The sequence below is a fragment of the Cynara cardunculus genome (assembly GCF_001531365.2).
Source record: "Cynara cardunculus var. scolymus isolate 2C chromosome LG 3, CcrdV1, whole genome shotgun sequence".
Taxonomy (NCBI): domain Eukaryota; kingdom Viridiplantae; phylum Streptophyta; class Magnoliopsida; order Asterales; family Asteraceae; genus Cynara; species Cynara cardunculus.
Genome location: NC_037530.1, coordinates 28,781,420 through 28,808,578, shown reverse-complemented (window position 1 = coordinate 28,808,578; position 27,159 = coordinate 28,781,420). Strand labels below are relative to the sequence as shown.

The 27,159-nt window shown below is 37.2% G+C and overlaps 1 protein-coding gene across 1 annotated transcript in view; it reads left to right on the top strand.

Moving 5' to 3' along the window:
- The window catches only part of LOC112509498 (exocyst complex component SEC3A-like), a 60,580-nt gene that overhangs the window by 15,514 nt on the left and 17,907 nt on the right, over window positions 1-27,159 (top strand). The window contains exons 2-18 of the mRNA XM_025114481.1: window positions 1,948-2,018; window positions 2,429-2,509; window positions 2,640-2,707; window positions 2,793-2,895; window positions 4,541-4,683; window positions 5,595-5,712; window positions 6,102-6,206; window positions 13,881-14,010; window positions 14,065-14,183; window positions 20,482-20,610; window positions 20,689-20,769; window positions 20,894-20,968; window positions 21,768-21,941; window positions 22,125-22,248; window positions 22,330-22,388; window positions 22,496-22,666; window positions 22,760-22,839. Of these exons, the coding sequence (XP_024970249.1) occupies window positions 1,948-2,018; window positions 2,429-2,509; window positions 2,640-2,707; window positions 2,793-2,895; window positions 4,541-4,683; window positions 5,595-5,712; window positions 6,102-6,206; window positions 13,881-14,010; window positions 14,065-14,183; window positions 20,482-20,610; window positions 20,689-20,769; window positions 20,894-20,968; window positions 21,768-21,941; window positions 22,125-22,248; window positions 22,330-22,388; window positions 22,496-22,666; window positions 22,760-22,839 (1,831 nt within the window). The remainder of the gene's footprint in view (window positions 1-1,947; window positions 2,019-2,428; window positions 2,510-2,639; window positions 2,708-2,792; window positions 2,896-4,540; window positions 4,684-5,594; window positions 5,713-6,101; window positions 6,207-13,880; window positions 14,011-14,064; window positions 14,184-20,481; window positions 20,611-20,688; window positions 20,770-20,893; window positions 20,969-21,767; window positions 21,942-22,124; window positions 22,249-22,329; window positions 22,389-22,495; window positions 22,667-22,759; window positions 22,840-27,159) is intronic.

The following is a 27,159-nucleotide window of genomic DNA, read 5'->3' as shown; positions in this document are numbered from 1 at the left end:
CAAAGAGCACTATAGTACTCGGTGACATTAATCTCAAAGTTTGGTCTTGATCTCGAAAACCTGAGAAGTATTTTCCAGATTTGAATATGTCTCATTAATGGCATCCCACAGATCTATAGTAGTCGGGAAAAACATGTATGCTTTTCGGATGTGCAGGCTCATAGAGTTGATGAGCTATGTCATGACCATGGAATTTTTAGCATCCTATTGAGGATACGTAGGATTAGTAGTCGCCGGAGCTTGAGTTGCACCAGTAACATAGCCGATGCGCGGTCCTTTGTCATGCCGGAAAAGTGAGATGCACTGAGACCATTGCAAAAGGTTTTTGCGTTCAGTTTGTGAAGGGTTATTTGCAATAATGAGTTGTCTGATGAGGCTACCGGCAAAGGAGAGGTTGACTTGTGGAGAGAGTTATCATTTGGTTTCTCCATATCAGGATGAGTTATTGGCTGATCGAAGGACATATTAGACAGATTGCATGGGTTCTGATACCATTAGAGTTGAATAAGGAGCGTTCTTATTTCTTTGTACATTGAAACAATAGGTTACAAGCAACTTAAATAGGCTGAAGCTATTCTAGGAGACACACTAATACAAGGAAAGCACTAATTACAGAATATAGACTAGACATAAATAGAAGATTGAGAATCAATCTATTTACAAGGAAATATTTACCGAATAGCTCTAAGATTATATGGCAACAACTTAGTTTAAGGTCGAAGGATATTACATCTTAGAAATGGTGTGATTTAGGTATGTTATGGGAAGTAAAAATTTGGCATCAGATGGTTTAGTTAAGTCCATTTATAAGGTACTCATAGATTCTATTTTCATTGACATAATGACTTTGTGGTTAACAATGAGGCACTCATCGCTTGAATTGGTTTACTGACATAATGAAATTATGACTTTATGAGACAGTGACATTGCTTCAAAACTTTATGGTTTATGGTCTCTTCCCTCAGTATGGCTATTATTTGTATTTATTTGATATAGTTTGGACAAACAATTTTACTAATGTCATAATTGTAGTATTGTAGATGGGAAATACAATTTGGTATTAACATTATAATCTCAGTTCATCACAGTCAGTAAAGGGCTTATAACAGATGGAATATTAAACGAGTTTCTGTCAGCAAGTTTCTGAAAGTAGTACAGAAGTGGTATATGTCTATTTGAAACTATGAACCAGGTTAATGTAGGTCATGAACCTTTTTGTTTTTTGTTTTTTGTTTTTGGGAGGAGGGGGAGTGCACGAGCAATGATTGTCAAATGAGATGAAGCATACTTTTCTGTAACCGGTCTTATTATTGCCTTTTTCTATCATATTTTTAATACAAATATATTGTGCATAACCAGGGGCTTAGGACAGAAGATAGTCTTTTCTGGTAAATCCAAACCAAAGCAAACAGACCCGATATATTTTACAAGGAAGTAGGGTCCAGGGGTGGGGGGGAGTTTTTCCTGAAGCCTCCGGCTGGCGGAAAAGATTTGAAAAGCGTTAGCTAGAAGCCACAGTTTTTACACACATCACATTAGGAAAGATCTATGTGATATAGAAGATGATCATAAGAGTAATAGAAACATATAGTACATGGAAGTTCCTCTATCATTTGTTGGAACAGTAAGTACCTCTTACAATAACAAATGGCTGGCTCGAGCTCCTATAATGGCCCTTTCTTTATAGGTGTTAGAAAATATAGCTAATCTTAACCATTTCAGATAGAAGAAAGTGTTTGTTATTGCTTGTTGACACCAACCCTACATCTTTGGTTCAGTGTGTTGCTTGCTTCAGTAGTTTCTGAATTTTCTTCTTTGATGTGAAGATGATTAACAAATTCCCAGAATTCCAATCTAAAGAATTTGTTTGTTCTAAATTAACCATATGGCTGCTTAACTATTGTTGTTCTTTGTAATCTGGTCTTTAACTATCTGTGGTTTTTGCAGCAAAAGCAAAAGGTGAACAAACCAAGGCTTTTCTCCGAGTCTTAAAGTATACGAATGGAGGAGTTCTTGAGGTATATATCAGAACCTTTTCTTCTCTCTTATCATTTGCTTTTTCATACCTATAATGTGCACAAACAGAGCATGTTCAGTTTTAAGAGTATTAATTCTGTGTTTGAAGGTTCTTTCCATCATTTGAACTGAAGCCATGATTTTTTTTTATCGAGGGGAACCTTTTTTTTATGAGCCCTACCCTGTATCTTTCCCGAACATCTCTTTTTATACTAGAAACCAGAAAATTAATCCCATTTGGATATGAGAAATATGAGCATCACATTTAGACCTTTTAGAATTTTAGCAATTATGAGCTGTCTTGAAGGAAAAATCTACCATACAGAATTTACTACTTTTGTTATATCTTAACTTTTTGCTTTTTAGATGTCATGGTCCTTTAAGTTATTTTTCCAAATCCCTACATGTGTAGCCTGCAAAAATATACAAGCTGAGGCGTCTTGCGAAGATGGAGGTTGTAACTAGTGACCACAGTGGATGCACATTCATGCTGGTAATGGTTCTCGATGTCTATGAAGTATTCTAGGCTTCTTTCAAGTAATCACAGCTTTAAGAAATGGAGTTTTCTTTTCATGTTAGAGAGATTGCTCTATAGCTTGCTTCATGAACTAATCTGCCAATAGGGTTTTGATAATATTAGAAACCAGAGAGTTGCACCTATTCAGTGGACCATGCGCAATCTCGATGAGAGGTAAATTTTCCCAGTTCCATTTGCTTCAACCTTTAATATGACAGATATGTTAGTCTGTAATTCTCATGCATTTTTTGATGTTTAGGAATCGTCTCTTGGTCTGTATTCTTAATATCTGCAAAGACGCAATGGGTCATCTACCGAAAGTTGTGGGTATTGATATTGTGGAGTTGGCTCTTTGGGCCAAGGTGCGTATGAGTTTTCCTAGTCCTATTGTTTATGTAGACATGTCTCTCTCACTAAAAATAAGGTTAATGCTTTGGCACTTGTGTTACATAGCTGCTGTGACTACACACATTATACCTCATCAAGTTTAATATTTTACTTTGCAATTTAAGTAGTCTGACCTGTGATTGAGAAAGAAGAAGATGACATTGCAATTTAACTAGTTTGATTTGACTATGTTTTCTTCACCTGTAATGTACACTTCTGGAGATAAAAAGATTTGAGTTATTTTAGTATATTGCTTGATGATAAGTTTATAAACTCCACAAGGGATGGATAGAGGTGATAATTTGTAAATATAAATTATAAGCTGGTAGCAAAATCTTCATCTTCTTCGGCTGTGCAGTTTATGATTCCCTCTGTCCTTCAGTAGTTGTGCAGGAGCCTTTCTCATTTCTCTACCTTTTCTGTTCCTTTCCTTGTTTAATAAAATATTTTCTTGTTCGTTTTTTGGTGATACTGAAAAGTTAAGCATAAGATGCAGGAATATTTGGTTATTGTTCTTACTTCTTACACATGAGGTCTCACACTTTGTGTTAAGCCAAGTTGACCATCTTCGTAAAGCCTCAATTCAGACTCCAGCTACTTAAATGTGCCTGATTATGAGCACTTTTGGCTTCCCACTGATTTGGTTTAACGTTTATCCATACCCTTGAAGACGGTACCATACATGTATAGAGGCTTTCTGTTGTAGTGATCATGTTCTCCTTCAATTGTATATGACACATAATGGTTCTATACCTCATAACGTGTGCTCCACTCTTCCCAACTTTATGTGGTATGAGGGACATTGGTGAGCAGAGCAATCATTGGCCCTTTCTTATGGCCTATACGTTCAAACATCTCAAGTCTCCTCAGAGAGGAACTGAGTCCAAAAGTGTGCCATGTTCTTCTTAGCCATAAAGAGCATACATGGTCTCATCACATCTTGGATGGACCACCAATGAATGGCCTTGGCTACAACAGAAAATATCACATTTAGTCATTTACAGATTGTCATGACTACGAGTTCACAAGCTTCATTGTAGCTTCCTCTCTCCTCTGCCTTAATGCTTTGACTTCTTCCTTCACATTATGTCCTTTTGGATATCTTCTTGATCTTTTCTCCCAGGCTGTTCTTTTTCTTCAGATTGTCTAATGCTAGATTCCCATGGCCCAATATTTTTGATCATACATCTTATTCATTCTTGCACTTGTGCCTCTCACCTTTTAGGAAGCAACCTTCAGTGCATCAAACTGCTTGTAAGGTCCCTCTTCTACTTTGAAGTATTGTTAAACCAACTAGACTTCTCTAGGAACTTTCTGTTGTGCACCAACACTTTCATGTTATGAGATAAAGTTAATTTTAGTCAGTGGATTGAAGTTCACACCATTGTCAATCAGGGCCATTTAGCATCTTAATTGGTGCCACCTATAGTATTTAGTCTCCCCAAGAAGTTAATCTGGAGGATAAGGAAGTACATTGGAATTAAAGGTGAACAATATTTGTCTTGGTCTTTCTATGTCATTTGGCCCTTGATCCTACAGTTATCCTTTTAAGTACTTTATTCTAATTGTATCCCTTGTATATAACATTTGTTTTGCAACATAGTGCTTTTACTTGTATAGGAACATACATCAGCAGTTTCTAAGCTAGATAATGATGAAGATGGAGGCACAGATGTGGGTTCAGAAGGTGACTCCATGGTTACAATGGAAAATGATCTTGTGTCGCAAGCAGAAGAAGAGGACATGGAAGCTCTTCTAGGCACGTACGTATAATTTTCTTCTGTGAATACTAAAAAATTACATGTCCTAATCACTTAAGATATATGTCATGCGACCCATCTCTGAGTTTATATACATACATATATATATATATATATACATATACAGCTAGTATTTTTTTATCTAGAACATATTATTTGCATCCAGAAATTCTATATTGCTACATTAGAAGAAAATTTTCTTTCTTTTAATACTCACATGTCGGGAAGTTTGTCTAGCCCTGAAATAAATGTTTTCCAGAGAGGAAATTAGAAAATCTTCTCTTGTTTCTCTTTTTTGTTTGTGATTACTATTACTATTACTATTACTATTACTATTACTATTACTATTACTATTACTATTACTATTACTATTACTATTACTATTACTATTATTATTATTATTATTATTATTATTATTATTATTATTATTATATTTATTGTTATTGTATTTCTGAAATTGTCTTTGATAATTGCTTCTATATGAAAGGAGTTTGTGGAAGGATTCATGTTTTTTTTAATGGCAACCCCTAAGCCGGCCCTTACTCCCCCCCCCCCAAAGAGCATCATCTGAGAGGCAAATCAGGTACACAGCGATGCACTAGGTGGCTAGCTTAAGATCCCAGTGCCCCAAGGAGCCCAATCCCCAAATGAGTTGTAACTCCGCTGCCAGACTCGAAGCCTTGCTTGTTTTTGCTTCTATTTTGCGGGATCGTACTTGGTACATACATTACTTTCAAATACGTAAGTTAGGGTGCTTAATTTATCTTGTTTACTACGTTCCCAAGTGGGAGAGTTGGACGTGAAGGTTAATTGAGGTGAAATAACCAGCCATCTTATGTTCCAGACATCAAACTTATCATTATAGGATTATCTTAATCTGCTTCTGATGATGGTGGTAATAATATTGTGCCCAGATATGTCATGGGCATTGGGGAAGCAGAAGTCTTTTCTGAAAGGTTGAAACGAGAACTTCACGCTTTGGAAGCAGCAAATGTGCATGCAATTTTGGAAAGCGAGCATTTGGTAGATGAGGTAAAGCGCTTATATTGTAGGGAAATATGAATGTTCCATTACATTTAGGAACAATTAGGCTTCTTACTGGTAGGATCATTATATCCTTTTCCTGTCGGATTGGTCTATACTTGTAAAAGTGGGCCCTTTTGTTCATTCTAAAACCATTGAGCTTGTTATCATTCATTTAGCAATCACACAGCCTGAATAAATTCTACGTAACATGAATTCCATCATACAAACATTCTTCAATATACTCTTTGGTAAGCTACCTGCTGGTCTTCGGTGGTGTATACATCATGTACTAAAAAACATAATAGACTTTCTTACTGATTAATAGCCACTTGTCTAGTTTTTGACTTTCTGCCAAACACAGTATTCTCCATGTCTTCTTCTTTATTGTTCTGCAGGTGTTGCGGGGACTTGAGTCAGCTACAACTTATGTTGAAGACATGGACGAATGGCTGGCGATTATTAATGTGAAGCTCAGACATATGCGGGAGGACATCGAGGCGGTATGGACATCCTTTAGTTTTACTTGTATATTTTATTTTTGTAGTACCATTGATGATTATTCTAATAAACATGCTAGTCGAGTATTATAATTCATATATTAATGTGTAAAAAGTTACATTGGTTGCTAATTATGGGTTATTCTATTAAGTGACAAATTTCAATATCTAGGAGTAACTGTTTCATGTCATACCATGTTCCAGAAAGTGTTACTTGTCTCTTTTTGTAGCGTTGTACATAATTTGCAAATCTTATCTCAAGTGTCCAATACTGAGCATTGTTATCCTCTGATTAAGCCACATCCATTCATGAGTATTGCGTAACTTTTTGCCTCTTTTGTGAGACAAGAGTCCCAAATACATCACATGATCACGTTAAGGTACAAATAGGGATCTAATGATCTCAATAAAAAACAAAAACTCCAATATCATAATAATCGGAGATGAACAAGACCTACATAAAGTACATTTTGAAAAATTCAGTAATTAAAGGATAATTTAAGGCAAAACCTTCTCCTGTGATGAATCTTGGAACAAATGTTCCTATACCTGACACTATGGGGGACTCTTCCATCTCCTAACAAAGCGTCTGATGTTCTCATTGCCTACAGTTGTGTTTGTGTTTATCAATCTCTTCAACTACTTTATCTTTGATGATATTCTTATGATCACCTATTTTCTAGCTATCTTGCCTTTGTGTTATCTTCGGACAATTATCATATTTCCTGAGTTGCGTTTGAGGCTCAGGCTCATCTTGGATGGCACCAAACAATGCATGAGGAAAAATCTGCCCTTCTTTTCAATTAGACATGGGATCTTGTTAATCTTTCCACCGGAAAAGAACTTGTGGTTGTAGGTGGGTATTCTCTGTTAAAAAATTAAAATGAAATCATGTGGCTCTCTTTCTAATCACAAAGCTAGTCGCTTAAGACTACATTCACAGTATGGGGAAGACTATTTTGAGATGTTCAGTTCTGTTACCAAGATGTTCCGTTATTGCCAAGGCTGTCATTCACCACTGGCTATTAAACCAACTTCATACCAACGATGCGTTTTTAAATGTTGTTCTTCAGGAGAAGTTTATATGCAACAACCTCCAGGCTTTGTGGTTTAGGGGGGTCATCTAAAGTTACTTTTGGCTATCTCTTTATGCCTTAAACTAACTCCACGGGTTTGGGTTCTTGATTCTCCCAAGCCTAGAATCTTTTGGGATGACTCAGAGTGCCTATAATTACTTTGTACCCTTTTGTCATCAATGTTACGAAGGATCTTATTGGTGTTTTATGTTGATGATATTTATTGTGATAGTGAGCGAATTGTAGCTTGCAAAGTCTTTATTTAGAACCAGTTTCAAATCAAATATCTGTTGTACCCTAGGTATTGGGTTTAAATAGTCAAATATGGTAGGCTAAGGTACAAGTGCCTAATGCAGTAGTACAAGTAGTTGATGCAAGAGTAGTATTAGTCAGGTAGTATAAATAAGGGAGGTTAGGTCATTAAGGTTTTATCGATCAGTTCATGTGTTTTTCGGGCCAGAGCTTTGGGAGACATCCGGCAGTCTCAAAGTGTTGGAGCAGAGCACGTGCCTTTGAAGTTTGGATTTATGTTTCTCTCAGTCGATGATAGTCCTAGTCATTAGGAACGTTTTCTTTTGATCGATTAATAAGCTCGACTTAATCTTCCAGTGTTAGTTGCTTTCTTTTAGCTATTTCAGTTTCTTGTACGGCTCTATACTTTAATTAAGAGTTCAGTTGTGCAAATATGAGCAGTAGCTTTTGTTTCTTTGTTAAACAATTGGTATCAGAGCCTGTTACAGAGAGGAGAGGAACTCTTGAGAGATAAACACGAGAGGAGAGGAAGTCTGAGAAAGTATGGCTGACAGTAGTAACAAGAACATGTTTGTTCAACCTGCCATTCCAAAGTTCGATGGCTTCCACGAGCACTGGGAAAAATTAATGGAGAACTTTCTGCGATCCAAAGAGTATTGGAGTCTGGTTGAAGAAGGGATTGATGTTCCACAAGGAAGAGAGCCAACAGTAGCAGAAGCAAAGGTGATTGCTGACCAACAGCTGAGGGACAAGAAAGTGAAGAACTACCTTTATCAAGCCATTGATAGAGAGATCATGGAGACAATCTTGAATGATGAAACTTCGAAGCAGATTTGGGACTCTATGAAACAGAAGTACAAGGGCTCAATACGAGTTAAAAGAGCACAAGTTCAAGGGTTTAAGACTGAATTCGAGACGTTAAGGATGAAAGAAGGAGAAACAATCAACACGTATTTTGGAAGAACCTTGTCTATAGCAAAACGAATGAAGGCATATGGAGAGACTATCAAAGATAGTGACATCACGGGGAAAATTTTGAGGTCCCTTGTTCCAAGATTTAACTACGTTGTATGCTCCATAGAAGAATCCAACAACGTAGAGACCTTAACTGTAGACGAACTTCAAAGCAGCCTTTTAATTCATGAACAAAGGATGAAGGGGTTGATCGAGGAACAACAAGCACTAAAGGTCAAAAAAATTTTAAACCTATCAAAAAAAGGTATCATTTGAAGAACGGTATGGAAGAGGAAGAGGAAGGCATGCTACACGGACGAGGAAGGGGCAGAGGCAGACAACAATTCAACAAAGCTTTAGTGGAGTGTTATAGGTGCCATAATCTGGGGCACTTGCAATATGAGTGCCCTAATTGGGAGAAAAAGGCAAACTACGCAGAATTTAATGACCAAGAAGAGATGATGTTAATGGCACACGCTGATTTAAGTCGAAGGAAGAAAGAAGGGGTATGGTTCCTTTATTTTGGATGCTCGAACCACATGACGGGTAACAAGGATTGGTTTATGCAACTAGATGAAAGCTTATTTCATTCAGTGAAACTTGGAAATGACTCTAAGCTGAAGGTTATGGGAAAGGGGAACATCAAAATTGAATTTAAAGGTTAGTCTCGCACTGTGACTCGAATTATGCAACAACTTGCTTAGTATGGGCCAGCTTCAAGACAGAGGCATAAGCATTCTGATTGATGATGGGGTGTGCAAGTTGTACCACCCAAAAAGTGGTTGTATTATGGAGTGCATCATGACAGCAAACAGGATGTTCATTGTAGATACGAACATTCTCACCAACAATTCTGCATGCTTTAATGCCAATACGGAGGAAACAAGTGAGCTCTGGCACAAGAGATTTGGGCTCTTGAGTTACAAGAACTTGGCTCCTCTTTGTAACGAAAATATGGTTCGTGGAATGCTGACGATTAAAATAGCAAAAGGGGTCTGTACAGGTTGCATGGTTGGGGAAACAAAATCGAGCACCGTTTCCAAAGACGAGCATCTGGAGAGCAGCAAGACAGCTACAACTAGTACATTCAGATCTCTGTGGGCCAATTTCTCCGGAGTCACATGGCAATAAAAGGTATATACTGACCTTCACAGATGACTTCAATGGCAACCTATGGGTCTATTTTTTAAGTGAAAAGAGTGAGACTTTTGGAACTTTCAAAGTATTCAAAGTTATGGTAGAAAGGATTGTGGCTTTCAGATATGCAGTTTAAGAACTGACAGGGGAGGGGAGTTTAACTCCAAGGAATTTTCAGATTTTTGCACTTCATAGGGCATCAAGAGGCAACTAACCACAGCATATATGCTGTAGCAGAACGGAGTATCTGAGCGTAAGAACCGTAAGATTCTTAATGAAGTGTGCTGTCTCCATGAAGAGAAGAAGATGCCCAAAGCTTTCTGGCCCGAAGCAGCAAAATGGATATGTCATGTTATCAATAGAAGCCCTACATCAGCAGTAAAGTACAAAACCCCGGAGGAGTGTTGGAATGGCTTAAAACCCAACGTTGAGTACTTCTGGATTTTGGGCTGCTTGGGAAATGTATATGTGCCAGCGGAAAACAGAAAACAGGTTCAAGTTGGATGCTAGGAGTTAAAAACTTGTGAGGATTGGATACAGTGAAGAGTCTAAAAGGGTATAAAATGATAAATCCCTTGAACATGAAAGTCACAATCAGTCGTGATGTCATCTTTGAGGAACAAGAATGCTGGGATTGGGGGAGGACAGATGGAAAAGCAAGAAATGTCACTCTTGATTGGGGAGAAGCATATGAAGACATTGATGATGGGCATGAAAATGATAACGACACCGAAGATGGAGTAGTTGAAGAGGCTGGTAGTTCATCTTCTAGTGAACAGGTAACTCCTACGGTTCTTCCAGCACCAGATAGAAGAGATGGCAATTCATCTTCTAGTGAACATGTTACTCCTATGGTTCTTCCACCACCGGATAGAAGAGAAAAAAGGGCACCAGCTTATCTCCTAGACTACACAAGCGGAGAAGAATTCTCGGTGGAAGAGGTACAAAATTTCCTTATGTTTATGTCTACTGATGATCCAGTTTCTTATGAGGATGCAGTAAAATAAAAAAGGTGGAGGGATGCCATGAATATGGAGATAGATGCTATAGAAAGAAATCACACTTGGCTACTCGTTCAACAACCAGATGGAGTTAAAGTGATAGGCGTAAAGTACCGAATGAACGAAGATGAATGAGAACGGGGAAGTAGACAAGTGCAAAGCTTGACTAGTGGCGAAAGGATATGCACAAGAAAAGGTATCGACTACAACGAAGTTTTTGCCCCTATTTGCTAGATGGGATATGATTTGAATGGTGATAGCATTGGCTAAAAGGAATGGCTGGAAACTCTAACAAAAATGCACGGAAATCTTGACGAGGAGGTATATGTTGCTCAACCACTGGGATATGAAGTCAAAGGTGAAGAAACCGAGGTCTATAAACTGCAAAAGGCCTTGTATGGCATAAAGCAGGCTCCATGAGCCTGATTTTGTAGCATTGAATGCTATTTCACGAAGGAGGGATTTGAGAAAAGCTGCTATGAACACACATTGTTCATCAAGAAGGTGGAAAGCAAAATCCTAATTGTAAGTCTTTATGTTGATGACCTTGTTTTTACGGGTAATGATTTGATGATGTTGCAAGCTTTCAAAGACTCTATGAAAAGAGAATTTGAAATGTCTGACTTGGGGGAAATGAAGTATTTCTTGGGAGTTGAAGTGCGCCAAACTGAGAAAGAGATCCATATCAATCAAAAGAAATACGCACAAAAAATTCTTGAAAGATTTGGCTTAAGTGATTGTAATGGAGTAAAAATTCCCATAGTACCTGGGAGCATCTCAAAGAAAGATGGAGGGAAACAAGTTGATGAAACTCTATTTAAGGAAATGGTGGGAAGTTTGATCTATATGACCGTCACTAGACCAGACTTGATTTACTCTGTGTGTCTCATAAGCAGGTTCATGTCTAGTTCAAAGGAAGCACATATGATGGCAGCCAAAAGAATTCTGAGGTACATTAAGGGTACCATTGATATAGGAATTTTTATGAAAGAGGACGCACAGATACAGACAGCGACTATGCACGTGATATTGATGATCGCAAATGCATGTCAGGCTTTGTGTTCATGTTAACTGGTGGAGCAGTTGCATGGACCTCCAAGAAGCAACCTATAGTGAAGCTGTCAACTACAGAGGCAGAGTATGTGGCTGCAGCTCTGTGTGCAAGCCATTGTGTTTGGATGCAACAGGTTCTGAAGCAGATTGGAGGCACTCAGTCTAAAGGTGTTAAAGTTTATTGTGATAATTCTTCTACCATCAAGCTTGTAAAGAATCCAGTTTTTCACTGGAGGAGCAACATATCGACGTAAGATTTCATTTCTTAAGGAATCTCACAAATGATGGAACTCTTATCATGGAGCATCGTGGAACTAATGATCAGCTTGCAGACATCATGACCAAGCCACTAAAAATTGGAGCAATGCGAAATTATTAGAAGATTGTTGGGAGTACAAGCAACTGATGAATAAATCAAATATTGTGTGCATGTTTGATTTAGGGGAGGAATTGTTGGAGCAGAGCACGTGCCTTTGAAGTTTGGATTTAGTTTCTCTTAGTCAATGATAGTCCTAGTCATTAGGAACGTTTTCTTTTGACCAATTAATAATCTGGACTTAGTCTTCCAGTGTTAGTTGCTTTCTTTTAGCTATTTCAGTTTCTTGTACGGCTATATATACAGCCCTTGTTCTTCATTTTAATCAAGAGTTCAGTTGTGCAAATACTAGCAATAGCTTTTGTTTCTTTGTTCAAAACGAAGTCCCTCGAAATCGATTGTAACCCTTCGATTGTTTGTAGTTAATACGAATCATTCTCTAATATGTTGTTATTGATTCGGTTTGTATCAATATCTAGGAAACCTCAACTACTTTTTAGGTATTGAGGTTGCTCGAGATCACAAAGGAATTGTCCTCTATCAGTGAAAATATGTTCTTGACATTTTTGCTGGAACTGGCATGCTTGATGGGTCATGGTACTGACTCACCAATGATCTTGAAAATCAAGCTCTATCCACAGAGAGAGAGAGAGAGAGAGAGAGCTTGTAGATGATCCAGGAAGATACACGAGATTGGTATGGAAATTAAAGTATCTCACTGTGACACGGCTGGATATTGCTTTTTTAGTTGGTATAATTAGTCATTCATGCCTTCTCCTCATACTTATCACAGGGATGTAGTTATACATATCCTAGATACCTCGAGGGTTTTCCTAGGAAAAGACCTTGTCTCACACAAGGCCACATCCAATATTCTAGGCCATCCATGCTGCATGTCCGTATAGTTGAAGATCTACTACATAATATTGTGTTTTCTTTGGTGAAAATCTAGTATTTCACGAAAGGAAGAAAAAATATACGGTTTTCTTGTCTAGCGCATAATCTGAATATCGAGCCATGGCTTGGACAACATGTGATTTAATGTGGGTCTGATGTCTAACTCAAGAGTTGGGTGATCTTACAAGTGAGCTAATGGGAATGTATCGCGATAATGGGGTTTGCTGTTATGCTCTATATATACTATCATATTATTGAATAATAATACCTTCCTTCATGTTAACAAGTTACAAACCCTAGTTTGAAAGATAAGAATTGAAGCATAAGAAAAACGATTCTATACAATCTAATGAATTATGAATAAATGGGAAAACATTCCTTAGACATATAAAATGATATTAAGATATTTAAGAATCGAATGGAAGACAATCCATACAAGTCTATGCTAATCCAAAGATTTGCCAGTCATGAAAAATATGAATCCATATCTTGGAGCTGCTCCAAGAAAACCCATAATCCTCGAGATCTTCTCCTAGAAGAATACTCATGTCTCCTCCAGACCCTAGTTCTCCCCCTATCTGATACCTATAATTTTAGGAGTTTTAGAATGAAACCTATTGGACTTGTATATCTGCGATCTTACACTTAATTCTCAAATGTTATCCATAAACATTAAGATCCACAAATATCGGGTAAAATAACTAAGCCCAAGTCATATAGATGAACTAAAACCTTTAGAGATAAGAAAAACAAAAATTAAATCCTTAGATAACATATAGCAAAATACAGGACGTTAGAGGTTGATAAGATTGGAAGTTGAACATTTATCAATGAAATTCCTAAAACCTCGTTAATTCTTTAGTCAAAGTCCACATGGCTGTTTTAAGAGAAATTCACATGGTATCGAGTGTTTAGTAAGTTGTATGTCTCTGTTATTTGCCACGAGACTTCTTTGACAGTGCTTTTATAATATTTCAAATTGTGGTCACAGATAGAAGCACGCAACAACAAGCTGGAAATGCAGTCTATAAATAATAAAGCTTTGAGTGTGGAACTGGATACGCTTCTTGATAGATTGCATATCCCTCCCGAGGTACATTATTTCCAGCTGGAATTAACTTGTTTGATCATCTGTTTGATCGTTCTGTATCCATTCCAGATTATAGGTCTAACAGCAGTCTCCTTTGATGAGGCGTCCATGCGTCAAAATATTAAATTATGTGATCGGCTAAGGGACGCTTTGCGTGGTCTTGATGCATCTACTTTGGGTCCGGACTATGCAAAAATTAGAGCTGTATGTGCATTGCCTATTGTTCTTTCTCCTGTTCTCTTACATTTTTTATGTTATAATGTTTCTTTTGATGTGGAAAGTAGTAATGCTTTATGCATCCCTGTCACAGTCAACCTAACCATTAGTGACGTGCTTGGTTTGTTGTTGAATTCCTTTTCTTCTTAAACTATTTACTGGGCACAAAGTTTAAGAAGGTCGACATATTTAAGTTTTGATTATGCTCTTAGAAGGCTAAAGGATGATAGAAGTACTCTGGAATATAGGATACGATGGTGCTTTGTCCCTTAAAGTTAAAGGTCCCTGGAATATCCAAAAAAGGAATGACGTATAATGGTTTACGACATACTGCTGCCATGTGAAATACTAAAAATCTTGGCATTTTGTTTATTGTAAATCTGAACATTGTTAATGTTTAGGGTCTAAATACTTGAACCATTATCACTACAAAGATATAGTGATGGTGGACACCTTATCCTGCCAAATTCATCATAGGTGAAAGCTCTTACCCTGTCCTCTATGAAAATACAAAACCTCACCCTAAAGTAAAGAGACCGTAAAAAGATGATGATGAACATCCAAATGGGTAACGGTTGGAGTAAACATAATCCAACTAGCCACAGTTGCTAGGTGATGTCTGGATGAGTAACAGCTTCACGTAAGTCTTCTTGATCAGTGTCAAGTATATATAACAAAAATAAATTTATTAAGATCCAACAGAACATAGGTAGGCTAGTGGGATAATTTCCATAGGTGATGTTTGGTTGACCCTTCCAATATTGATTGTCAAAAATGATCAGATTCAACTTAAGCTAACACTAAAAAAAGAAACATTAAAATAAATTAAGAACATAAAAAGGTTTTATTTCAATTAAAAAACGAATTACTTCTAGATTTCGATGGTTTATAAATTCTTTTTTTATGTCTCTCTATATCCCACTTGCTATTAAATTGATTGATTTGAGGTTATATGGTTATACTGTGTGATTCATCTACTTTTTTTCTTCACTAATGTGTTAGATGACAAATAGTTGGAATAATGAGAGCATTTTCACACCCAAACCACTCATCCTTGCAAGGGTTAGAAGAAAAACTTTGTTGTTTTACATTGGTCATTCAGGCAATTTAAAAGAAGAACATAGAAGAGAAATGGTTTGGTGTAAAAGGCTGAAAGCAGTAATAGGTGAGGTAATAAGCGCCACTAAATCGGCTTTTATTGAAGGAAGAAGTATCGCGAACAGCATTCTAGTGGCTGACACAACAGTAACCTTCATGAAAAGGGCTGGTCATAAAGCTTTTCTCTTTAAAAACTTGTTTTGAAAAAGTTTTCGATTGTGTCAACTGGAAGTGTTTGGAAGATTTGATGCTTCAAATGGGGTTTGGCAATCGATGATGCAAGTGGAAATTTTGGTCAATGGTTCACCTACCATAGAGTTCAACCGTGAACAAGGAGTTAGACAAGATGATCCCTTATCCTTTTCCTTATTGCGATGGAAGGGATGGATATTGTTATGAAGAAGCAAAGTCCAAGGGGCTCTTTGAAGGAGTGAAGGTGGGTGGAGACGGAGTCGAAGTTTCTCATCTTCAATTCGCTGATGATGCTCTTTTCTTTGGAAAGTGGAGTCGTGCAAACTTAAAGAACCTTAAAGCTTTACTCATTTGCTTTCAATCAGCGACAGGTCTTAGAATAAACCTCTTGAAAAGCAAGATGTATGGGATTGGGGTGGATAATGAGTCTATAGAAGAGGCGACGACAGTTATAAATTGCGAGCCGGTTATCCAAAAGTTGAAATCAAGGTTAGACGGCGGGACTGGAAAGCTTATATCGATGGGTGGAAGACTCACGCTAATTAAATCCATGCTGAACAATCTACCATTGTATTTTTTTCTCCTTGTATCGTGCCCCAATAGGCGTCGTGCGAACCCTTGAGAGATTAAGAAGGAAATTATTTTGGGGTGGGGGGTAACAGGTCGCATTATTTATCCCGGGTTCGGTGGGATAGTATAATTTATGATACTCAATTGGGGGGGTTAGGGGTGGGTTGTATTCGAGCATTTTCTTTTTGGGAAAAAGAGTATTCGAGTGTTTAATTGGGTTTTGCTGGGGATATGACTTTGGAGATTTATATTGGAGGGGGAGCGTTGTGGCATAGAACTATTTCGAGTGCTTACAGTAGAGATGGTGTCTTTAGTGATAGAGATAACAAGGGCATGCTTGAGGGCGCTTGAGGAGGAGTGGTGAAGGCGATAAGAGAAATAGAGGATTTAGTCGTTTATCATTCTCGGACTCGTTTAGCCGGAGTATTGGTGATGGGCCAAATATCGAGTTTTGGTCGGATCGATAGTTGGAGGGTTGTAGATTAAAAGATAGATTTCCTTGCTTGTGGTTGTGGGATTTAGAAAGGGTAAAAGAGGTGAAGCTGCCATATAAAATTGGTCCAGCTGGGTAGAAGGTTGGCTGTAGAGTGGGATAGAGGCCTTAGGAATAGAGCCAGTCGAGAGTTTGAGGATCTTTTACGACTGTTGCAACCTATCTCGATTAATCCCAATGGGACTGATAAGTGGGTTTGGGATTTGGATGCAAATGGGGTTTTCACTGTGAAAAAGTTGAGGAAAATGACAGATAATAGGCTGCTGGACACTCACAATGGGGCTGGAAATGCCCGATGGCGTTCTTTAGTGCCAAATAAAGTCAACGTCTTCATTTGGAGGTTGTGTAAGGGAGGGATTCCAGTGAGGGAAGTTTTGTATGATAAGCGCTTTGATTTAGACTCTAGGCTTTGCCCTAAATGCAACAGTGATGTAGAATCTCTTAAACACTACTTCCTGGATTGCCTGATTAGTGTTCAGTTGTAGGAAAAAAGTTCTTCTTGGTGTGGTGGGAATTTCCAGTCAAGAAGATCGACCGAGGAGCTGATTTCAGACATTGGTAGGGTGGTGGTGTGTCTGCTTTAGCTTCGGAGAGGGAAGCAGTCACTTGGTCTTCCCTATTCATCCTGTGGAGGAAGATAAATTATTTGGTTTTTGACAGGGGTGCTCGGATCGATATTCGGGAGCTGTTTTTCAAAATCCAGTCAACCTCCTTTCTTTGGATCTCAAACAGGGCTAAGAGCAGGAAGCCTTCTTGGATGGAGTGGTTGAGTGGCTCGTATTGGCAAAGTTAAAGGCTGTCTTGTTCATGGGTTAGGGCTGGATCTTCCTTTTCGTTTTGTGTTGTTTTGTTTTATTTCTTGGCCTATGCCTTTTGTAGTGGGTTGTTTGGTCTTTCTTGGCATTCTGGTCCTTGCAGAATTTGGCCTCTTTGTTTCATTTTGTTAGATGTGGCTTTAATTGAATTAGTTAGTTTTATTTTTCTGTTTAGCATATCTTGACTGTTTCCTATAAATAGTTGGATATCCTCATTTTGTAAAGTCTAGTCTCAATTCATAAACAAGATTCCTGCAATTCTCTCTACATAACCTTCTCTAATTTCTCAACACGTTTTTGTAATTTCTGGTTTCTCTTTCCAGTAATAAAATTATTGTCTTTAAAAAAAAAATGACATGCCCTTTCTCATGTTGTTGAACATCTCGAAAAGGTAATATTGATTTGACCTCTTGCCATGACACCGTTCCTTTCAACATTTATTCATTTGATGCTTCAATTGTTTGAGTAGGCATAGCATCTTCATATCTATTCTTCACTCCGTACTCCTTTCCGGCGAGGTCTTCAATTTCTATGTTCTACTTCTCGAAATCCTCTTCACCGGGGTAACTAAGTGTATTATGTTGTTTTGGTTCTATCTCCTCTTGCTCTTACCTAGTTTCAACAATAATAGCCTCAGTACTATAATCACAACACCTATGATATTCATCTTAAGTGCAGATTTTTTTAAGCATATCATTTGATAATAATTTTAGTACCTCGATATTCAACACAATAATCAAATGGCCCAACTAATTCGCCAAGTTTTTCTAAAGAAATTTCTTCACTTTGTAACAATTCTCCTTGTCATAAACTTCAAGGCAATATAAGGAGCTCAAAGGTTTGAAAGTGAAGAGAGAGGAAGGAAAGGGAAGAACAATAATATATGTTCTAGAGCTGGAGAGAGAAGGAAGAAAAGATGTCATTTTTACAAATATACCCTCATTTGTTATATAGTAAATTGTAATTGATGGTTAGATGTGTAATTTTATAAATACTTTCTTTTCCTCCACATTTGGGAGGAAAATCAACATTATTTTTCTTCCTTTTATTTTCCTTTTCCTCTTAAAAGAACTCAAGAACCCAAGATTGTTTTCTTTCCCCCTACTTTCCTTCCCTTTTCTCTTCCTTTCTTCGAAAAAAGAGACTCGAGAACACAACGTTTTGCTTAAAACAAAGTCTTTTTTGGAATCATCAATCTTAGAATCAAAAGCCCATGTTGGTTATAGTTTGAGATCTTATTCTTGTTTTAGAGATAGGTAAATATTCATGCACTCAATATTAGTTAATAAAGAGTCAATAATGTATGAAAAAACAAGGGTAGTTTTGAAATCCTAAATATAAATATAAGTTGGACCGTCTCTTATGGTTGGTAAGTTTTTCAAATGGGTTTTCTTAGTTAATAACAAGAAATCTACTATATTCTAATACAAAAATAGAATTCATGCGGATGGAGTAATCAAAAGAGTCGATTGGGAGATGGATGATGGAGAATATATCAAGGTTGTAAAGGCAAGTAGTTTTAGACTTTGGTACTAGATTTAAAACTTAGAGAAATAATAAGCAATACTTTTAAATTAAAGACCAATTAACTTTTTGCATATTTTCTCCACTGTAATTAATTAATACATGTTTGGGCCCTTAATAAGTTAACATAATACTAAATTCTTTTTCGGTCCTATTAGATACTAAAAATACTGTGTCTATTTTATTTACTAATACTATATAATATAATACTAACGCTTAGTGATAATTAATATATAGTTGATGTGAGTTTATACGTAAATAGTATTACATAGGTTTCCACATAAATAGCATATCAGAACGACTTGTCGATGTACAGATGATATAATTGGCAGCATGTCACCATGCCATCCTGGCTGTTGGCTACCATGCTGACTATTTATTTAGTGATTTACCTTTGTTTGATGTAAAATTTCGAAATTGGTCGTCATCAATATTAGATGGCGTGGTTTGGCTACTATGCTGTTATATCGGTCAGAATACGAAATATCGGTCAGGACCAATATTCGATATATCGGTTATATCGGTGATATATCGGAAATAGCGGTTAACATAATATTTCTTAGAATTATATATATAATATGCATTAATTAGAGTTTAGAAGTCTGAAGACTGAAGTTGAAGTCGAAGTGTGAAGAAAAGTCGAGACTGAAGACTGAAGAAGTCGAGACTGAAGTGTGAAGAAGAAGTCGAGACTTGAAGTCGAAGTCGAAGTCTGAAGACTGAAGTTGAAGTCGAAGTGTGATTTGTGAAGAAAAAGTCGAGACTGAAGTTGAACGTGAAGAAGAAGAAGACGTTGTGGAAAGATTCAGACCTAATTTAAGTTATCAGCCCAAAAAATCGCTAAATATCGCTAAAAATCGCTAAATATCGGAAAATGTCGCTAAAAATCGCTAAATATCGGAAAATATCGCCGATAATATCGTTCCCGATATTTTGACCAATATTTGAGTTCCGATTTTTTTTTTGGAGTGATCGCCGATATATCGCCGATATATCGACGATATATCGCGATTTTAACAGCATAGTTTGGCTATGTAGTGAAGAAAGACTTGGGAATACTAAATTACTCCCAACTTAAAACATAATCATAACCTATTATAAGAACTTCCCTAATTAGCATCATGAAGGTGGTAGTCATCTGATATTTCTATATATTAGGCTACATAAAATTGAACCATGTAGTGTCTGACCATTTGTATCCTAATGAAGTTCATGGAGTCTTGATTGGCTATCCTATTATAAGAACTTCCCTAATTAGCATCATGTAGGTGGTAGTTATCTGATATTTCTATATATTAGGCTACATAAAACTGAACCATGTAGTGTCTGACCATTTGTATCCTAATGAAGTTCATGGAGCCTTGACTGGCTATCCTGACACTGAGGCTGGACTTTACTTACCCTATGCTTCACTTTGTTTTCCCTAAAATTTTACGAACTACAGTAAACCAAATAATTGTATTTTATGATTTGTTGTGAACCTTGGATCAACATGGATGTGTAATTAATTAGCTGCTGAAGCTCAATAGTTATGTCCACAGTCCACTCAGCATACATACTTGCATAATTGAAAAGCTGTATTGTAAAATGACAGGTCAAGGAAAAGACGGCGGAACTTAACATCATAAAATTGACTTTTGTACGAAGAGCCTGTGAGTTTTTGAGAGACTATTTCGTTAGTTTGGTGGATTCCATGATGAATGATAAAAGCTACTTCTCTCAGGTTTGTTTCTTAGGGTGCTTTTTAGTTCTACTTTAGGATTGTCAACCAGAAATTTTACTGGTGTCTGGCAATGGGCAGCGTGGGCAACTAAAGAAGCCTGATCATGCCAATCTCCGCTCTAAATGCTGGATTTATGCTCGTCTTTTGCAACACATGAAGGTTAATTACATGGAAACTTCAATTATCAATAATAAAGAATCTTTAACTTACCTGTTAATTTATATTTACAATTCATTATAACATATATACTTTTCTTTCTCTCTCCCCCCTCATCTACACGCAGATTCTAGATAAAAATTGTCTGGGTCCTTTGAGGAAAGCTTATTGTCACTCCATTAATCAGCTTTTACGGCGTGAGGTAATGGGCATAAAATTGGGATTTTCTCTTGCATTAAAATTTGATTAATTAGTATACTGTTTATTTCTTAGAAATCTAATGCACTTGCCACATATGTGTCCAAAGTCCAAATTAATTTCCTCTTTTGGATTTCACAGTTTCATAATATGATTTGGTGTATTTTTAGCCTATCCCAACTAAGACGAAGGATCGTGTGAGAATAAGAGTTAAGTTGAGAAGTGTAAGAAGGGATTTGGACCCTAGATCATTTTTAATCTCAAACCAACCCATGAATTGCGCTTTAGAAGGGAATTGATCCGGTGCTTCTCATTAGTGTTGATCTAGTGGAACTCTTCAATTAGGATTGATCCAAGGGCGGAGATCCTCCTTCTTACCCTTCTCACCATAACTCTCATCCTCACCGGAACCTAACCTTCCCAATTAATTTGGTATAAAAGGCTTGTTTATATTCTGGCTTTTCTTACCTTTTTTTCCACATGACTATGAACAATTTCACAACCGGTTAAAATGCATAATTATTTTAAAGAAATTAGCTGTTGTTTCTGTTATATTTATCCATGCATGTCAAGAGATACTAAGTAGATGGTATAATTTGAAGTATCTTGCTAAAGAAAAACAAGTGTACGTGTAAATACTTGACACTATTGGTAGCATGTTTACCTGCAAACTTTATTAAAAACTTAAGCAACCTGTGAGGCCCAACATTATATATTATGCTTGAAATTAGCATTTGTGATACAGGCCAAAAATGTTTGGAACTTCAAAGAATAGTATTCAAATTTCTATGATCAAATTTCAGGCTCGTGAATTCTCTAACGAGCTTCGTGCTGGTACTAAAGCACCAAAAGTTCCAAGTGTATGGTTTGAAGGTTCTACTGGTCCCAACCAAAATGTTAACAACATAGACACTTCCATGGTTTCTGGAGCTTATTCCAAAATGCTCGCGGTATTTATCCCACTCCTTGTTGATGAGGTGTGAACAAAATTATTTTCTCTCTTTCGTGCATGCACACTCTCTCTCTCTCTCTCTCTCTCTTCTCCCTCTCAAAGATTGATGCCTATTTACTCTGATTATAGTTTTTGGTTTCTAGATAAAGGTCCAAGTTTTATTTCCCTTTCTTCTATGCCCTTACTTTTACTGCTACTTAAACTGCAGAGTTCATTTTTATCACACTTCATGCGGTTCAAAATTTCTACACCTGATCCACCAAGTCATGATGATGATGCCAGTGATGATGATTTAGGCATGATGGAGATTAATGAAAATGATGTCAACCAGGGTATATATATGTTACATGAAGTTCTTTTTGTCCGTGTAATATATACATTTTGTTTGAGCTTTATATCTGGAATCATTATAGGTACTCTGGAGATGGGGCCGTTAAATGAATCACTTCGTGATTTACTAGAAGGAATACAAGTAATTACAAGAAGTTTATGGTTGATACTTAAATTGCACAAGCGACAAGACTTGCTCTTTAGAGGTTAATAAGTTTAAGTTTTCCTTATGTATCTGTGTTCTTTCAGGAGGACTTCTATGCAATTGTGGATTGGGCTCACAAGATTGATCCTTTGCTGTGCATTTCAATGCACGGTACAACAGAGCAATATATTTCTGATCAGAAAGTAGATGCAGCCGGATATGTGGGCCTCTTACTTGATGCTCTGGAAGATAGAATTACTACGCTATTTATTCGCGTAAGTTATAGCTGTTATGTTAAACAATGTAAAATTAAAAATCATCGAGAAGGTGGTGTACGTTCATCAACCAAGTTGTAACCTGTATTTCAGTTCGTAGATGAAGCCCGTCACCAGATAGAAAAGCATGACAAAAATGTTAAACAGACGGGTGTCATGTCATTCGTACCCAGGTAAAGTATTCATGTTCTCTAAACATAGTTCTTGTCACCTGTTCTTCACTCGGTGGTGCAATTTAATGTTAATCATTAGAATTGCTTTGTGAGAAAGAAGAGCTTCAGATTTTGTTAAGTATATCCCCGGGTCACAGAGCTGCACCCTCACACATACACATACTCAAAAATCTCGAACTAATGAGAATCTTAGATGTGACTAATGAGAGGATGAAAGCAACCATTAGCAACCTGTCAAAGAAACTATCCCAAACCAACCACTTATTACTATATGATAAAAGCAGCAGAGTTGCTTGTGTGAAAACCTGATGTGATATTCCAAAACACAACTGCAGTATTATAATGGTCCTAATAACCTTGTATATAAGATAAAACATATTAGGAGTAGAACATGACAAAGTGAAAATTTGTATCTACTTTGAAATAGAGCATGTGTCTGGATTTATCTTCATGTTAAATTTAAGTTTAAAAGCAATGACCTGTCTTGACATGGGTTGCCTATTAAGCTCTTATTCCAGTAAGTTTACAAGTTGTTGTCTCGATGAACAAGTATGCATATAGAGTTATCAAGAATGTAAGACTGACTAGTTGTTACAAGATATGTATGGAACAAGTTACTCAGACTACTAGCAAATGGAGACTCCTGCAAGTATACCATTATCAAGTAATAAAATAGTAAAATACCGAGTATCGATCCACAGAGATAGGACAAAGTTCAGATAGAAGTTTATAAAAGAAATGATTTCAGATACGAAATCGAAGCAATATTTTTAATGGGTTTTAACAACTGCTGATGTAAACAAGTAATTAAAAAAGCAAAGGTGTAGGGATCCATTAAGACTTTTAAACAAATAAATCTGGTAATACATTGCAAATAACTTGTCTTATTTGACCATTAGCTTTTCTAAGGCACTCTATCGAGGTTGTGAAAGTCACGCATATAGAGTTAAAGTCTAGGCAATGGCACAATCCATAAACCAACGCTCATATCTCCCCGACTTTGATTGCTTGATGAACAAAGTGTGATCCTCTTGACTTTGATTGTATCCTAGGGATACCATAGTTTTGGAGAATCTCCCAAACCATGCCCGAGGAGATTGTTTTAAACCATAAAATGTCTTCTTCACATTGTGTTTGTTCCCATCCTTTTCTCATGACCAGGTGGGACTTCCATGTAAATCTTCTCCTCGAGTTCTCCATGCAAGAATGCATTCCTTACATCAAATTGATGTAACTTCCAATCAAGGTTAGCAACTAGGGACAAAATTACTCTAAAGGTATTCATTTTTGCAACCAACGCAAATGTTTCCAAGTAATCGGTACCAAAGTCTGTGTATATCCCTTGGCCACCAACCTCGCTTTATATCTCTCGATCGATCCGTTGGCCTTATACTTCACAGTATAGACCCATTTACACCCTATCGGCCTTTTGCTTTTTGGCAATTTAACCCAATCCCAAGTTTTGTTCTTCTCAAGTGCCTGCATTTCAACATTTATGGCTTGCTTCCATTTTTCATCAGATAATGCCTCAGATAGGGTAGTGGGAACCAAAGTTGTTAAAGGCTCAAGGTGCACTTAGGTGCAAGGGGCTTCCGGGGCCTAGGCACGGGCCTCAGGAATGTGAGGCGCATCTTATATAAAAAAATTATATATATACACACACACACAGTTACACACAACTCAAATATGTAGCGAGTACAAGTCATCAGTGCAGCAACCAATGATACTTCGATAGAAGCAGAAGGGAGAAGGGTTTAAAGTGTGAGCCATGAGGGAGAAGTTTTAGAGTCTGGGTATTTAGAGAGAGGCTTGAAGTTATAAGAACCAGGTGTTTGATATTAGGGTTTGACTTATATCATCTATTTAGTAACTCTTTTTTAAGGCGTCTAGGAGATAAGAAGATTAGAAAACTTATCTAATATTGGGGTTTGACTTAGTATTTAGTAACTCTTTATAAGGCACGCCTAGGCCCACAAGGGGCCTCAACCAAGGCTCAAGGCCTTAGTGAGCCTCGTGAATACGCCTAGCCTCAACTTCAAAAGAGCCCAAGACCTTGAGCCTTAGAGCCTAGGTGCGCTTTTAACAACTATGGTGGGATGGTGATGGAGTTAAGGTTAACAAGGAAGGCTTTGTAGGTAGGAGAGAAGTTTTGGAAGGATAGGTAGTATGACAAAGGGTATAATGGTCTCTTTGTGCATTATCTCGTTCCCACCCTGAAGGCAATTGGGAGGTCTTGGTCACCTACCATAAATTTAGTTTCATTTTGTAATGATGGGTTAAAAGGATCCATTTCTCCATTTTTGTTATAACTATTGTAGCTGCTGAAGCCGCTATCGGACTCGCTATTGTTTCATCAATTTATCGTAGCAGAAAATCAACTCGGATAAATCAATCGAGTTTGTTGAATAAGTAATGTTATCATATAAATTAGAATTTTCATAAATTGATTCAAATCAGCACGTCTGGCACGTAAGGCATTATCATGTTATCCCAAACTTAAGAAATCAAACTATTATGACACTGTCAATCCAGAAAGAGATTAATAAAAACTCAGGGAACTCATCGATTCATTAGAAATTGTTACCTCATGTAAAGGACCTATGGTGGATTCTCGAACTTAGAATGTTCCTTTTTTGTCTTAAGTACACCAAGTTCTTTCTGAACCATATGTCTTCAGGATCGAGGATGTGTGTTAGGAGTAGGTTCAGGAACTATGCTGGATGTTACTAGTTCTGGAACTTGTCTGTGAATAGGATTAGAATTATGAGTAAGATCAGAACTGTGAGTAGGATCAGAAATATGGGTGTCAGGTTCTGGAATATGAGTAGGGCCATGAGTAGAATTAGGGACCGATTCTGGAATATGAGTAGAGGATTGAGAAAAATCAGACAATTCAAGAAGAAAGCTCTCCAAGCTTCCCTTTATCTTCCCTACGATTCTCCCCCTGAAGATAAGGTTGGGTGAAATAGGCATCTTTTTCACTAAATGTCACATCTCTTTACTCAAGAAACTTCTTGGATGGAGGATGATAACATTTATACCCTTTCTGGGTTGAGGAATATCCTGCAAAAAAACACTTTAGAGCCTGAGGGTCAAGTTTGCCTCTTTCTTGGCTACGGATATGAACAAACGAGACACACCCAAAGATATGAGGCACAAGGTTGTTAGAGATATATATGTTATGGTAAAAGCTCGGCTTTTGAATTCTAGAACTCCTGTAGGGAGTCAATTGATTAGGTAAGTGGTTGTGAAAATGGTTTCCCCCCAAAAATGTTTTGGCATGTTTCTTTGAAATAATAACGCTCTGATTTGGTCTAATAGATGTGCATTTTTCCTTTCTGCAACCCCGGTTTATTGAGGTGTTTTAACACATGAAGACTCATGGATTATTCCCTCTTTTTGACAGTAGGAAGTGAGGGTCTGATTGAAATAATCTCGAACATTATTAGATCTTAACCTTTTAATATTCACCCCAAATTGATTTTTTATCATCGAACGAAAGTTGGGGAGCACATAACTGACATTGGATTTATGCTTGAGCAAGAATACCCAAGTAACCCATGTACAATCATCAATGAACGTTACAAACAATTATGCACCAGAAATATTAGAAACATTAGATGGACCCCAAATATCGGTATGGATAAGATAAAAGCATAGTTGTGAAAAGAGGCACGCCTAGGCACTGAGGCGCAAAGGACTGGGCTTTTTCCATGTCAAAGCGAGGCAAGTTACTGAGGCGCACTAAGGCGCAGTGCCTTGGCTGAGGCGCAAAATGGGCTTAGGCACGCTTTATACAGATCTACCCTAAATTCAAATTAATTTTCTTGTCTCTTAGACTTCTACAAAAAATTGTTATTAAATAAGTCAAAACCTAATATTAATCATGTCTTTTAACCTCCTAGGCTTCTACAAAAGAGAGCTATTAAATAAGTCTATTCAATTCTAATCAGTCATCTTCTATGAACACCTCCCATACATGCGTCCCATACATTGTACTCTCCCTCACGCCTTTAAACCTTGTACTTCTTCCTCATGGCTCTCTTCTGGAATCTGGATTTCTGGTTGCTACTTTGGAGGCTTATACTTCTTCCTCACTAAGGGCTCTTTTCTGGACTTCTTGTTGCTACTTGCTACCTCTTGGCGGTTTCTACATACAAGTATCAAGTATGTATATTACTATATCTTTGGCTGCCTTTTGGAAATTGAAATTGAACTGTGTTTTATATGATGGTATTTGAGTTGATATTACTACTGTTTATATAATGGTATTTGAGTTGTGTATTACTATGTGTGTGCGTATATATATATATATATATA